The sequence below is a fragment of the Capricornis sumatraensis genome, chromosome 8, assembly GCF_032405125.1.
Source record: "Capricornis sumatraensis isolate serow.1 chromosome 8, serow.2, whole genome shotgun sequence".
In the NCBI taxonomy this organism is placed as follows: Eukaryota; Metazoa; Chordata; class Mammalia; order Artiodactyla; family Bovidae; genus Capricornis; species Capricornis sumatraensis.
The window spans coordinates 31653965-31670284 of NC_091076.1; the positions used below are offsets into that span (position 1 = coordinate 31653965).

The window sequence follows — 16320 nt, forward strand, 5'->3', positions numbered from 1 at the left end:
TAACAGGCTTTGATTAAGCTTTAGCTATGTCAGTCACTCCGGAGAAGGCAATGGCACCCCACTCCAGTACTCTTGCCTGGGAAATCCCATGGATGGAGGAGCCTGGTAAGCTACAGTCCATGGGGTCCCAAAGAGTCGGACACAACTGAATGACTTCACTTTCACTTTTCACTTTCATGCAATGGAGAAGGAAATGGAAACCCACTCCAGTGTTCTTGCCTGGAGAATCCCAAGGACAGGAGCCTGGTGGGCTGCTGTCTATGGGGTCGCACAGAGTCAGACACAACTGACATGACTTAGAAGAAGAAGAAGATGTCAGTCACTCAGTGGCATCTGACTCTTTGTGACACCGTGAACTGTAGCCCCCCAGGCTTCTCTGTTCGTGGAATTCTCCAAGCAAGAATACTGGAGGGAATTATTCCCTTCTCCAGAGGATCTTCCTGACAAAGGGGTCAAATTCAGGTCTCCTGTATTGTAGGCAAATTGTTTACTATCTGAGCCACCAGGGAAGCCTGTGAGAGTCCTTATTCTTAGAATATGGTCTCAGGTAGAGGCAGGAGAAGGGGTGTGAAGGCAGCACGAAAAGAAATCGGAAGTTCCGATGAGAAAACACTGTCTCCCTGAGGACTTGCCACATGAGATTATGGGACGAATATAACTGTTTTTCTTCAAACTTCCTTAAAACGATTTATATTTTTATTCAGGGGGAAAATCATATAAAATTACAAATATATGCTTACCAATGAAAATAAAATATGGCAACAATGAAAACTGCAGAAAGAATATCCGTGAGAATCCACACAAACAAATAGTACTTCGGTGTCTGCAAAGCAGAGAACACAGTTAAGGACTGACAGCTGAAAGGGAATGTAGATCATGTGGGTCAGGTCCCTTGCTTGGCTGTCAGGGATGGAGCAGGGTCAGAGCAGGGAGAGGAACCTTGATTGCTGAGGTTGGTGTCTAACACAGAGAATACCTGCTGCCAACCTAACATGTAATCTCCCCTTACATGTCCCGAGGTCTCTACAAGGACTAAAACACTTCACACAATTCATTTCCCTGGACGGTCAACAGAGGTCTGAGGGAGTCGCAGAGATGTCACAGAGCAACTCTTCTCTAGATGCAGGACTACAACCCAAGATCCTTGGCTTCCAGTGCTCTATGTGTTCATGGCACAGCTTCCCAAACCTGGCTGTGCATCCAAATCTACCTGAGCCACAGCCTTTCTTACTACAGCTTCCTGGGCCTCACTACAGACTCAGAAGTTAGAATTTCAGCATTTCTTTACAAGCTCCCCAGGAATAAGCAAACAGTCATTGAACTAGAATCCTTCTTCTAAATTGTCATGCTTCAAATCAGTTCAGTTCAGTCACGCAGTTGTGTTCGACTCTGCGACCCCATGAATCACAGCACCCCAGGCCTCCCTGTCCATCACCAACTCCCGGAGTCTACCCAAACCCATGTCCATTGAGTTGGTGATGCCATCCAGCCATCTCATCCTCTGTTGTCCCCTTCTCCTCCTGCCCCAATCCCTCCCAGCATCAGGGTCTTTTCCAATGAGTCAACTCTTCCATCAGGTGGCAAAGTATTGGATTTCAGCCTCAACATTAGGCCTTTCAATGAACATCCAGGACTGATCACCTTTAGGATGGACTGGTTGGACCTCCATGCAGTCCAAGGGACTCTCAAGAGTCTTCTCCAACACAATCATTCAAAAGCATCAATTATCTGGTGCTCAGCTTACTTCACCATCCAACTCTCACATCCATACATGACCACTGGAAAAACCACGGCCTTGACTAGACAGACCATTGTTGGCAAAGTAATGACTCTGCTTTTAAATATATCTAGGTTGGTCATAACTTTCCTTCCAAGGAGTAAGCATCTTTTAATTTCATGGCTGCAGTCACCATCTGCAGTGATTTTGGAGCCCCCCAAAATAAAGTCTGACACTGTTACCACTGTTTCCACAACTATTTCCCATGAAGTGATGGGACCGGATGCCATGATCTTCATTTTTTGAATGTTGAACTTTAAGCCAACTTTTTCACTCTCCTCCTTCACTTTCATCAAGAGGCTTTTTAGCTCCTCTTCACTTTCTGCCATAAGGGTGGCATCGTATGCATATCTGAGATCATTGATATTTCTCCCGGCAATCTTGATTCCAGCTTGTGCTTCTTCCAATCCAGCGTTTCTCATGATGTACTCTGCATAGAAGTTAAATAAGCAGGGTGACAATATACAGCCTTGATGTACTCCTTTTCCTATTTGGAGCAGTCTGTTGTTCCATGTCCAGTTCTAACTGTTGCTTCCTGACCTGCATACAGGTTTCTCAAGAGACAGGTCAGGTGGTCTGGTATTCCCATCTCTTTCAGAATTTTCCACAGTTGATTGTGATCCACACAGTCAAAGGATTTGGCATAGTCAATAAAGCAGAAATAGATGTTTTTCTGGAACTCTCTTGCTTTTTCCATGATCCAGCGGATATTGGCAATTTGATCTCTGGTTCGTCTGCCTTTTCTAAAACCAGCTTGAACATCTGAAAGTTCACGGTTCACGTACTGCTGAAGCGTGGCTTGGAGAATTTTGAGCATTACTTTACTAGCATGTGAGATGAGTGCAATTGTGCAGTATTTTGAACATTCTTTTGCATTACCTTTCTTTGGGATTGGAATGAAAACTGACCTTTTCCAGTCCTGTGGCCACTGCTGAGTTTTCCAAATTTGCTGGCATATTGAGTGCAACACTTTCACAGCATCATCTTTCAGGATTTGAAATAGCTCAACTGGAATGCCATCACCTCCACTAGCTTTGTTCGTAGTGATGCTTTCTAAAGCCCACTTGACTTCACATTCCAGGATGTCTGGCTCTAGGTGAGTGATCACACCATTGTGATTATCTGGGTTATGAAGCTCTTTTTTGCACAGTTCTCCTGTGTTTTCTTGCCACCTCTTCTTAATATCTTCTGCTTCTGTTAGGTCCATACCATTTCTGTCCTTTATTGAGCCCATCTTTGCATGAAATATTCCCTTGGTATCTCTAATTTTCTTTAAGAGATCTCTAGTCTTTCCCATTCTGTTGTTTTCCTCTATTTCTTTGCATTGATTGCTGAGGAAGGCTTTCTTATCTCTCCTTGCTATTCTTTGAAACTCTGAATTCAGATGCTTATATCTTTCCTTTTCTCCTTTGCTTTTCTCCTCTCTTCTTTTCACAGCTCTTTGTAAGTCCTCCCCAGACAGCCATTTTGCTTTTATGCATTTCTTTTCCATGGGGATGGTCTTTTTTTTTTCCTTTATAAATTTTTTTTATTTCTGAAAGGTCAGTAGTAGTGTCTCCTCTTTCGTTTTTTTTTGTTTTTATTTTTAATTTTAAAATCTTTAATTCTTACATGCGTTCCCAAACATGAACCCCCCTCCCACCTCCCTCCGCATAACATCTCTCTGAGTCATCCCCATGCACCAGCCCCAATCATGCTGTATCCTGCGTCAGACATAGACTGGCGATTCAATTCTTACATGATAGTATACATGTTACAATGCCATTCTCCCAAATCATCCCACCCTCTCCCTCTCCCTCTGAGTCCAAAAGTCCGTTATACACATCTGTGTCTTTTTTGCTGTCTTGCATACAGGGTCGTCATTGCCATCTTTCTAAATTCCATATATATGTGTTAGTATACTGTATTGGTGTTTTTCTTTCTGGCTTACTTCACTCTGTATAATCGGCTCCAGTTTCATCCATCTCATCAGAACTGGTCTTGATCCCTGTCTCCTGTACAATATCACAAACCTCCATCCATAGTTCATCAGGCACTCTATCAGATCTAGTCCCTTAAATCTATTTCTCACTTCCATTGTATAATCATAAGGGATTTGATTTAGGTCATACCTGAATGATTTAGTGGTTTTCCCCACTTTCTTCAATTTATTTCTGAATTTGGCAGTAAGGAGTTCATGATCTGAGCCACAGTCAGCTCCTGGTCTTGTTTTTGTTGACTGTATAGAGCTTCTCCATCTTTGGCTGCAAAGAATATAATCAATCTGATTTCAGTGTTGACCATCTGGTGATGTCCATGTGTAGAGTCTTCTCTTGTGTTGTTGGAAGAGGCTGTTTGCTATGAATAGTGCATTCTCTTGGCAAAACTCTATTAGCTTTTGCCCTGCTTCATTCCGTACCCCAAGGCCAAATTTGCCTATTACTCCAGGTGTTTCCTGACTACCTACTTTTGCATCCTAGTTCCCTACAATGAAAAGGACATCTTTTTGGGGTGTTAGTTCTAAAAGGCCTTGTAGGTCTTCATAGAATCGTTCAACTTCAGCTTCTTCAGCGTTACTGGTTGGGGCATAGGCTTAGATTACTGTGACATTGAACTGTTTGCCTTGGAAACAAACAAATCATTCTGTCATTTTTGTCATATTGCTTCAAATAAACATACTGAAATTACAGTTCTTAATTAACACATCCATTTCTCTGGGCTCCTTGCCTGAATCACTGGTTTCACAGAGCTCCATATTTTAGGTTATCTTGCATGAGTTTTTTTTTTTATCTCCACAGCCTTCTGGTTTTTTGTTTTGGCTACACTGGATCTTCGTTGCTGCACTCAGGCTTTCTCTAGTTGCAGTGAGTGTCGTACTCGGGCTTCTATGTGGAGCTTCTCCTGTTGTAGAGCACAGGCTCTAGGAGCAGGGGCTTCAGTAGCTGCAGCACACGGGCTCAGTAGTTGTGGCACACACCCAAGCTTAGTGGTTCTGTGCAGCCTGTGGAATCTTCCCAGACCAGGGATCAAACCTGTGTCCCCTGCATTGGCAGGCAGATTCTTACCCACTGCACCACCAGGGAAGTCCTTAACTCCCTAGTTTGATTATCCCTTTTCACCTTCATTGCCTCTCCTCTAATATTACCTGATGGTACTGGGACTACCATTTTTATTCTTTCATATGCCATTTCTAATTTATCCAAAGGTCTTTCCTTGGACTTAATAACAGTGATAATAATAACAACAACATGAGCAATCATGATAATGATGAGAACAACAACTAACATTAATGAGAACTTAAAGGAGCTAAGGAAATGTCTGAAGCACTTTAAGGCTATTTTCACAGCTTATCCTCACAACAGCTCTACTAGACAGGTACATTAGAAGCTCTTAAACCACTTCCACTAAACTGAGGTTCTTAATCCCTTCTGGGAACCTGACTGATAGATGTTTTGGCCTTCTCCAGGATGCCCATAAGGTGAGCTGTACAGGCACCAAGAATCAGTTATCCTTACTACCCAAATGGCTTAGAACAGTTGTACCAGTTGTTAACAACTATGCAGTGTAATTTGATTTAGGTCATACCTGAATGGTCTAGTGGTTTTCCCTACTTTCTTCAATTTGAGTCTGAATTTGGTAATAAGGAGTTCATGATCTGAGCCACAGTCAGCTCCTGGTCTTGTTTTTGTTGACTGTATAGAGCTTCTCCATCTTTGGCTGCAGAGAATATAATCAATCTGATTTCGGTGTTGACCATCTGGTGATGTCCATGTGTAGAGTCTTCTCTTGTGTTGTTAGAAGAGGGTGTTTGCTATGACCAGTGCATTTTCTTGGCAAAACTCTTATTAGTCTTTGCCCTGCTTCATTCCACATTCCAAGGCCAAATTTGCCTGTTACTCCAGATGTTTCCTGACTTTCTACTTTTGCATTCCAGTCCCCTATAATGAAAAGGACATCTTTTTTGGGTGTTAGTTCTAAAAGGTCTTGTAGATCTTCATAAAACCATTCAATTTCAGTTTCTTCAGCATTACTGGTTAGGGCATAGACTTGGATATCTGTGATATTGAATGGTTTGCCTTGGAGATGAAGAGATCATTCTCTCGTTTTTGAGATTGCATCCAAGTACTGCATTTTGGACTCTTTTGTGGACCATGATGGATATTCCATTTCTTCTGAGGGATTCCTGCCCGCAGTAGTAAATATAATGGTCATCTGAGTTAAATTCACCCATTCCAGTCCATTTTAGTTCGCTGATCCCTAGAATGTCGACGTTCACCCTTGCCATCTCTTGTTCGACCACTTCCAATTGGCCTTGATTCATGGACCTGACATTCCAGGTTCCTATGCAATATTGCTGTTTACAGCATCAGATCTTATTTCTATCAGCAGTCACATCCACAACTGGGTACTGATTTTGCTTTGGCTTCATCCCTTCATTCTTTCTGGAGTTATTTCTCCACTGATTTCCAGTAGCATATTGGGCACCTAATGACCTGGGGAATTCCTCTTTTGGTATCCTATCATTTTGCCTTTTCATACGGTTCATGGGGTTCTCAAGACAAGAATACTGAAGTAGCTTGCCATTCCCTTCTCCAGTGGACCATATTCTGCCTAGATCTGATAGATAGAGTGCCTGATGAACTATGGAATGAGGTTCATGACACTGTACAGGAGATAGGGATTAAGACCATCCCCATGGAAAAGAAATGCAAAAAAGCAAAATGGCTGACGGGGGAGGCCTTACAAAGAGCTGTGAAAAGAAGAGAGGCGAAAAGCAAAAGAGAAAAGGAAAGATATAAGCATCTGAATGAAGAGTTCCAAGGAATAGCAAGAAGAGATAAGAAAGCCTTCCTCAGCAATCAATGCAAAGTAATAGAGGAAAACAACAGAATGGGAAAGACTAGAGATCTCTTCAAGAAAATTAGAGATACCAAGGGAACATTTCATGCAAAGATGGGCTCAATAAAGGTCAGAAATGGTATGGACCTAACAGAAGCAGAAGATATTAAGAAGAGGTGGCAAGAACACACGGAAGAACTGTACAAAAAAGATCTTCATGACCCAGATAATCATGATGATGTGATCACTCATCTAGAGCCAGACATCTTGGAATGTGGAGTCAAGTGGGCCTTAGAAAGCATCACTATGAACAAAGCTAGTGGAGGTGATGGAATTCCAGTTGAGCTATTTCAAATCCTGAAAGATGATGCTGTGAAAGTGCTGCACTCAATATGCCAGCAAATTTGGAAAACTCAGCAGTGGCCACAGGACTGGAAAAGGTCAGTTTTCATTCAAATCCCAAAGAAAGGCAATGCAAAAGAATGTTCAAAATACTGCACAATTGCACTCATCTCACATGCTAGTAAAGTAATGCTCAAAATTCTCCAAGCCAGGCTTCAGCAGTACGTGAACCGTGAACTTTCAGATGTTCAAGCTGGTTTTAGAAAAGGCAGAGGAACCAGAGATCAAATTGGCAACATCTGCTGGATCATGCAAAAGGCAAGAGAGTTCCAGAAAAACATCTATTTCTGCTCCATTGACCATACCAAAGCCTTTGACTGTGTGGATCACAATCAACTGTGGAAAATCCTGAAAAAGATGGGAATACCAGACCACCTGACCTGCCTCTTGAGAAACCTGTATGCAGGTCAGGAAGGAACAGTTAGAACTGGACATGGAACAACAGACTGGTTCCAAATAGGAAAAGGAGTACATCAAGGCTGTATATTGTCACCCTGCTTATTTAACTTCTATGCAGAGTACATCATGAGAAACGCTGGACTGGAAGAAGCACAAGCTGGAATCAAGATTGCTGGGAGAAATATCAATAACCTCAGATATGCAGATGACACCACCCTTATGGCACAAAGTGAAGAGGAGCTAAAAAGTCTCTTGATGAAAGTGAAAGAGGAGAGTGAAAAAGTTGGCTTAAAGCTCAACATTCAGAAAACGAAGATCATGGCATCCAGTCCCATCACTTCATGGGAAATAGATGGGGAAACAGTAGAAACAGTGTCAGACTTTATTTTTGGGGGCTCCAAAATCACTCCAGATGGTGACTGCAGCCATGAAATTAAAAGACGCTTACTCCTTGGAAGGAAAGTTATGACCAACCTAGATAGTATATTCAAAAGTATAAACATTACTTTGCCAACAAAGGTCCGTCTAGTCAAGGCTATGGTTTTTCCCGTAGTCATGTATGGATGTGAGTTGGACTGTGAAGAGGGCTGAGTGCCGAAGAATTGATGCTTTTGAACTGTGGTGTTGGAGAAGACTCTTGAGAGTCCCTTGGACTGCAAGGAGATCCAACCAGTCCATTCTGAAGGAGATCAGCCCTGGGATTTCTTTGGAAGGAATGAGGCTAAAGCTGAAGCTTCAGTACTTTGGCCACCTCATGCAAAGAGTTGACTCATTGGAAAAGACTCTGATCCTGGGAGGGACTGGGGGCAGTAGGAAAAGGAGACGACAGAGGATGAGATGGCTGGATGACATCACGGACTTGATGGACATGAATTTGAGTGAATTCCGGGAGATGGTGATGGATAGGCAGGCCTGGCATGCTGCAATTCATGGGGTCACAAAAGTCAGACACGACTGAGCGAGTGATCTGAACTGAACTGATATATGGAATCTAGAAAGATGATACTGATCAACCTATTTGCAGAGCAGCAATGGAGACACAGACATACAGAACAGATTTATGGGCACAGTGGGAGAATGGGAGGAAGGGGCGAATTGAAAGAGTTGAAACATTACCATATGTAAAATAGACAGCCAGTGGAATTTGCTGTATGACACAGGGAGCTCAAATCCAGTGCTCTGTAATAATCTAGAGGGCTGGGATGGGGTGAGAGGTGGGAGGGAGGTTCCAGAGGGAGGGGACATATGCATACCTATGGCTAATTCATGATGATGTATGGCAGAAACTAACACAATGTTGTAAAGCTATTATCCACCATTTAAAAATAAATTTAAGTAAAAAAATAAAATATATCAGTCAGGATAGTTTAAAACATGTTTCAGTAATAAAGCAAGACAAAAATTTCAATGAAAAAAGTCTACAACAAATTATGGAGAGGATGTGGAGAAAAGGCAACCTTCTTGCACTGTTGTTGGGAATGTAAACTGACACAGCCACTATGGAGAACAATATGGAGACTCCTTAAAAAACTAGGATAAAACTACCATATGATCCAGCAATTGCACTACAAGGCATATACCAAGTTCAAAACCTGACAAAATCATAATTCAAAAAGACACACGTACCCCAATGTTCACTTTGCACTATTTGTAATAGCTGGGACATGGAAGCAACCTAGATGTCCATCAACAAATGAATGGATGAAGAAGTTATGTTACATACAAAACAATGGAACGTTACTCAGCCATAAAATGGAATATATTTGAGTCAGTTGTATTGAGGTGGATGAACCTAGAGCCTATTATTATTATACAGAGTGAAGTAAGTCAGAAAGAAAAAAAAACAAATATCATACATTAATGCATACACATGGAATCTAGAAAAATGGTACTGATGAATCTATCTGCAGGGCAGGAATAGAGGTGCAGAAATAGAGAACACATTTGTGGACACAGTGGGGGAAGGGGAGGGTGGAATGAATGAGAAAGCAGCACTTAAACATATATACTTAAAGTTGCCCTAACTCAAAAAATAATAATAATAATAATAATAAACATATATATTACCATTTGTAAAACAGATAACTAATGATGGGAAGTTGCTGTAAAACACAGGGTGCTCAACCCAGTGCTCTGTGATGACCTAGAGGGGTGGGGTGGGGTAGGGTGGTAGGTGAGAGGGATGTTCAAGAGGGAGGGGACATATGCATATTTATGGCTTGATTCACATTGTTGTATAAAAGAAACCAATACAACATTGCAAAGCAATTATCCTCCAATTAAAAAAAAAAATAACCTATCTAAGAGTGACTAAAAATGCTATGGGATCTGAGTGAGATCTCATTCAGGGGAAGGGAAAGACCCAGCTCAGAGCAGTTTAAACAGTCAGTGGAGAGAAACTGTTTTCTTATGCTGACTGTCCCACTCAGTCTACACAGTCTATACCAATTAGAAAAACAGGCTCTGCAGTCATTAAGTGGTTAGGTAAGGTTCCCTCCACAAGTAATAAGTGAAGGGATTTAGCTGGGATTACAACTGAAGACTTCAAGTCCTCAATTCTCTTGCCACAGTAGTAGCAGGACAGAAGAGAAAATCAAACTAGGTGGCTGGACACTTGCTCATCTTTTCAAAAGCATTTTGCTTAGGACACACAGTGCTTACTTTGGAATCAAGTGCACTGGGTTTTCTCCCCACACCTCATGCCACTGTTATTGTTGCCGTGCCTTCAGGAAAGTGAGACTGCAGTAACACACCTCTGGAGTCAGACTTCATTCTGAATCTTGCATCATGTGACACTTCATATTCTCCACAAGGATACTCCCAGTGGCTAACTCAGAGGTTTAAAAACTACATAATGCATGAAAGGCACATTGTGAGGATTCAATAAACAGCAATTAGTATACCAATATTAATTTCCCCCTGAAAATCACAGAAGGATCTGGGTGAGAGAAGGGAGAATGGCACATCTCCAATCTCACATAAGTCTTTTCTTAAGTAGCTACCCTGGGGAGTGCATAATGGGCAATGTCAGGGTTGATGGGGGACAGAGACTCCTATTGGACCAGACTTGGAAGGACAATCTGGACAACCAGCTCACCATGAAGTAGGAAGGTTGAGTCATCTCATTCAGGACCTGAATGTTGTCTGTGGTCACGGAGGGAATCCTGGAGCACCAGGCCAGTGAGAAGAGCCAAGGTTCATTGACAAGATATAAGTTGATGCTGATGTTAGCTGCTCTATATTCTCTAGGGAAAATAAAAAAGAACCCACAGGAGACTCAGAGTTAATCTCACTCTCATCACCTAAGAGGGAAACAGTCACTACATTTGAGAAAGGATGTTGCCTACATCACCAGAAGTAGGTGATAGTAGGACAACCTATGATATGACATGCAGAATTAGCTCATATTGCAATGAGATAAAGGACTGAATTTAATACCTTTGCTACTATGCCAGCAGTAGTATTTTAGTAAATTGGCTTCCTCAAGGAAAGAAAAGTGAGGTAGGGAAGAAAGGAGGGGAGAGAGGGAGGGAGGAAGGTAGGAAAGAGAGAGAGGGGGAAAGGGAAAAAAAGGAAAGTCCTAACAAATTCCTAATGGAACTTGTCAATTTCCATGGTATAAATACTCACAATTTGCTCCCAGAAGCTGATATGCACCAGCTCCAGTACACTATTGGGCAGCAAATGTACTTATTTCCATCAGAGCACTTACCGTCCTCTACTCTATGTGCCTTCCTATCAATCTTCTCTACTTAACTGTAAGCAAATTAAAAGCAAAGACCATGTCTTACTCAACTCTGAATAGTCAGTGCATGCGTGCTAAGTCACTTTAGTCCTGTCTGTCTATGACCTTTTGGACTATAGCCCACTAGGCTCCACTGTCCATGGGATTCCCCAGACAAGAATACTGGAGTGGGTTGCCATGCCCTCCTCCAGGGTATGTTCTCAACCCAGGGATAGAAAATGCATCTCTTAAGTCGCCTGCATTGGCAGGTGAGTTCTTTACCACTAATGCCACCTGGGAACCCTCTGTATATCCAGTGGTGGTGGTGGTGGTTTACGTACCATAATACCTGCCTGTAGAAATAGTTAAATGAAGGAATTAATAAATGAATACTAATCTGGTGAATATTTAAATTTCAAATATAAAAAAACTTCACAAGCATGAGTAGGGGGGATGGTACACAGTACTTTCCAATGGCAGAATGAAATGTCAGTAAATATTTGTGTACTATCTGTAGAAACAGTAGAAGAACATCAAGTCAAGTAGTCATTAGAGATTAAATTTCTCAGAAAATACATCATGTAAGTGCTTTTGGAAGACTTTTTAACCCTGAGATGTTATAACATATTGAAAACAGCTCTGCACAAGCCTGGGGTTGAATTCCAGCACTGTCACATAATAGCTTGGCAATTTCTTAGGCTCAGTGTATAAATAAAAATAACCATACAGCCTTTACAGGAGTGCTTGCAATTAGTTACCCAAAATGTTAGCCTGTGTCTAAGAAAATTCTACACATCATTTAAAAATAAATGTATCATGGATCAGAAGAATCAATATAGTGAAAATGAGTATACTACCCAAAGCAATCTGTAGATTCAATGCAATCCCTATCAAGCTACCAACAGTATTTTTCAATAAGCTAGAACAAATAATTTCACAATTTGTATGGAAATACAAAAAAACTCGAATAGCCAAAGCAGTCATGAGAAAGAAGAATGGAACTGGAGGAATCAACCTGCCTGACTTCAGGCTCTACTACAAAGCCACAGTAATCAAGACAGTATGGTACTGGCAGAAAGACAGAAATATAGATCAATGGAACAAAACAGAAAGCCCAGAGATAAATCCACACATCTATGGACACCTTATCTTTGACAAAGGAAGCAAGAATATACAGTGGAGAAAAGACAATTTCTTCAACAAGTGGTGCTGGGAAAACTAGTCAACCACTTGTAAAAGAATGAAACTAGAACACTTTCTAACACCATACACAAAAATAAACTCAAAATGAATTAAAGATCTAAATGTAAGACAAGAAACTATAAAACTCCTAGAGGAGAACATAGGCAAAAACTCTCTGACATAAATCACAGCAGGGTCCTCTATGATCCACCTCCCAGAATACCGGAAATAAAAGCAAAAATAAACAAATGGGATCTAATTAAAATTAAAAGCTTCTGCACAACAAAGGAAACTATAAGCAAGGTGAAAAGACAGCCTTCAGAACGCGAGAAAATAATAGCAAATGAAACAATTGACAAAGAACTAATCTCAAAAATATACAAGCAACTCCTGCAGCTCAATTCCAGAAAAATAAACAACCCAATCAAAAAACGGGCCAAAGAACTAAACAGACATTTCTCCAAAGAAGACATACAGATGGCTAACAAACACATGAAAAGATGCTCAATATCACTCATTATCAGAGAAATGCAAATCAAAACCACAATAAGGTACCATTTCACGCCAGTCAGAATGGCTGCGATCCAAAAGTCACAGTTTAAGTGTTGGAGAGGGTGTGGAGAAAAGGGAACTCTCTTACACTGTTGGTGGGAATGCAAACTGTTCTCCATAGTAGTACAGCCACTATGGAGAACAATGTGGAAATTTCTTAAAAAACTGGAAATGGAACTGCCTTAATAACCCAGCAATCCCACTGCTGGGCACACACACAGAGGAAACCAGAATTGAAAGAGACACGTGTACCCCAATGTTCATCACAGCACTGTTTATAATAGCCAGGACATGGAAACAACCTAGATGTCCATCAGCAGCTGAATGGATAAGAAAGCTGTGGTACATATACACAATGGAATATTACTTGGCCATTAAAAAGAATACATTTGAATCAGTTCTAATGAGGTGGATGAAACTGAAGCCGATTATACAGAGTGAAGTAACCCAGAAAGAGAAACACCAATACAGTATACTAACGCATAAATGGAATTTAGAAAGATGGTAACGATAACCCTGTGTGCGAGACAGCAAAAGAGACACAGATATATAGAACAGTCTTTTGGACTCTGTGGGAGAGGGAGAGGGTGGGATGATTTGGGAGAATGGCATTGAAACATGTATAATATCATATATTAAATGAAAAAATAATAATAATAAAATCCCATTCAAAAAAATAAATAAAATTTTTTTAAAAAGACACAAAGCAGTTCAAAGACAATTAACATAAAAAAAGAAATGCCACAGAAACATTAATTATAAGAAAGCCAGTGTGGCAATATTAATAAAAGCAATTTTTAGGCAAGAATTATAACCAGAGAGAAGGGACATTTCATAATGAAAGGATGGTAATAAATCCAAGAAAATAATCTAACAATTCTAAATGCAAATACACCTTTAAAAAAGTGTTTAAAATATGAGAAGCCAAACAACCACAATAATCACAATAACAACAACAAACACAGCCAAAGGGAGAAATACAGAAATCAACAGTCAGCTGGAAATATTACATCCCCTTTTCTACAACTGACAGATGAGGCACAGGAAGTCCTTAATTTCTCTCTGACTAAAGAGGTTGCTCCCAGAAGGAAGAAGGAAGAAGTCATGGTCTAATATCCTTGTCAACATGATATCTACATCTTTTCTAAATAGAACAATAATATTTGCTAGAAAGAGAGGTCTTTATATATAGAATATGTTCTTTAATGGATGTTCTTGGTTGTTTACTTTTTATCATATATTTTGTAAATAAACACAGAATGTGGATTTATGAGGTACGGGTCCCTGGACAAGGTCACAAAAGCTATGCAAGTCTCTGGGAGTATTAAATGCAGATGTTTTATAACTCAAATGTTCTCCTTCAAAGTGAAATAATCCCATAAAAACACATTTGGAGCCTGTATCTATTACTGTGGGCCATAGGGAATGTGTCCAATAAAGGAAGAAACCTGCAAAGTTGAAATCAATGTCTCTGACCTCTCCTTGCTTTGTCTGAGCCTCCTGACTGCCTTCTGTATCTTTGAAATTAATAATAAAACTTAATAGTAAGTTCTCTGATGTGTATGAGTTTGATTTGAAACCTAATGCTTTGTGTTAACTCCACAGAAAAAGCAGAAGGAAAATGCAGTATAAAATACTTAAAAAGACTATTAACCAATTTAAATTATATATTTTGGAAATTAAACCAACCCCTGTTGGAATCATTTGTGGTTATTTTTTCCCAGTCTGTAGGTTGTCATTTTGTATTCTTTCTGGTTTCCTTTGCTGTGCAAAAGCTTTTACGTTTGATTAGGCCACTTGATTTTCTAATAGGACTCAGGATATGACTGACCCTTCTTAAAGTCTGATGTCAGCTGATCCTATTCCCATATAACTATGGCCAAGGAATAACTTTTAAAAATTACTAGTAAAAGCATTAACACTAGGGAATCTGTCAAACCTATATTTAAAACTCAGTGTGGTCCCCCACTGACCAATTATATGGACTTTGGGGAAATATTAACACCTAACCTCCCCGAACTTTTCCTCATTAAAGATAAGATTCCCCATTTGAAACATGGGGAGTGATGCTAATTTATAGAGCACAGCATGTAACGATGGTGATGATGAAACAACAGGTAACATTTACTGTGTTCATATATTTGCCCATCATTTTGCTCTGTGCATGTATGTAGTATGTCACTTAATCTTTTAACCATTCCATCACGTTATTGTTATCCCTAATTTACAAATGAGAAAACTGATTATTAAAACTTGTCCAAAGTCAAACTTGTAGCTGATGGGTAAGCCAGAATTTTAAAAAGAGCCTGTGGTTAACCAACGGAACTTGACATATAATAAAGGCTCAGTAAGGGAAAGTTATTATAATTATTTTTCAACTACTAGATTAATCTAAATTATGATTAGCAGAGAAAGAAATCACCTTGGAATCATTTTTTCTTTGATAAAAAGTAGAAAGGAATAGACATACATTCAAAACAGAGGAATAGTTGGGCAAAGAAAAATCTTCTACATAGGAAAGAGAGGTAAAATATGTATAATTTTCTAATGTCGAAAAAATATATATAATTTTATGGTCAACTGCCCCATAGCCCAAGAGGCTGGAAAAGCCAGAACATGAAAAGAGGTAAATCCAATAGCCTAGCTCATGACTTGAGATACAAAAATGAATCTAGAGGAATTTCTGTAGCTCAAAGAGATTTTGGAGATAGGGAGATACATATGTATATCTGGACAAAACACATATATATGTTCAGTCTCTGAATCATTTAGAATCATCTGGAAAGAACTTTCCAATATACAAGCTGGATTTAGAAAAGGCAGAGGAACCAGATATCAAATTGCCAACATCTGCTGGATCACAGAAAAAGCAAAATTCCAGAAAAACATCTACTTCTGCTTTATTAATTATGTTAAAGCCTTTGACTGTGTGGATCACAAAAAACTGTGGAAAATTCTTCAAGACATGGAAATACCTAACCTGCCTCCTGAGAAACTTGTATGTGGGTCAAGAAGCAACAGTTAGAACCAGACATGGAACAATGGACTGGTTTCAAATTGGGAAAGGAGTACGTCAAGACTGTATACTGTCACCCTGCTTATTTAACTTATATGCAGAGTCCATCATGCAAAATGCCAGACTGGATGAAGCACAAGCAGGAACCAAGATTGCTGAGAAAAATATCAACAACCTCAGATATTTAGATGGCACCACTCCAATGGCAGAAAATAAAGAGGAACTAAACAGCCTCTTGATGAGGGTGAAAGAGGAAAGTGAAAAAGTTAGCTTAAAACTCAACATTCAAAATACTAAGGTTATGGTATCCCATCCCATCACTTCATGACATATAGATGGGGAAAAAGTGGAAACAGGCTGATTTTATTTTATTGGGCTCCAAAAGCATTGCAGATGGTGACTGTGGTTTTGAAATTAAAAGATACTTGCTCCTTGGAAGAGAAGCTATGA

General features: G+C 40.0%; 1 protein-coding gene across 1 annotated transcript in view; it reads right to left on the bottom strand.

Annotated features, from left to right (window-relative positions):
- Positions 1-736: 736 nt before the first annotated feature.
- The window catches only part of LOC138083519 (glycerophosphodiester phosphodiesterase domain-containing protein 4-like), a 128573-nt gene continuing 112989 nt past the window's right edge, over positions 737-16320 (bottom strand). Inside the window, exons 13-14 of the mRNA XM_068977379.1 lie at positions 10494-10641; positions 737-823 (exon numbers count right to left, since the gene is read on the bottom strand). Of these exons, the coding sequence (XP_068833480.1) occupies positions 737-823; positions 10494-10641 (235 nt within the window). The remainder of the gene's footprint in view (positions 824-10493; positions 10642-16320) is intronic.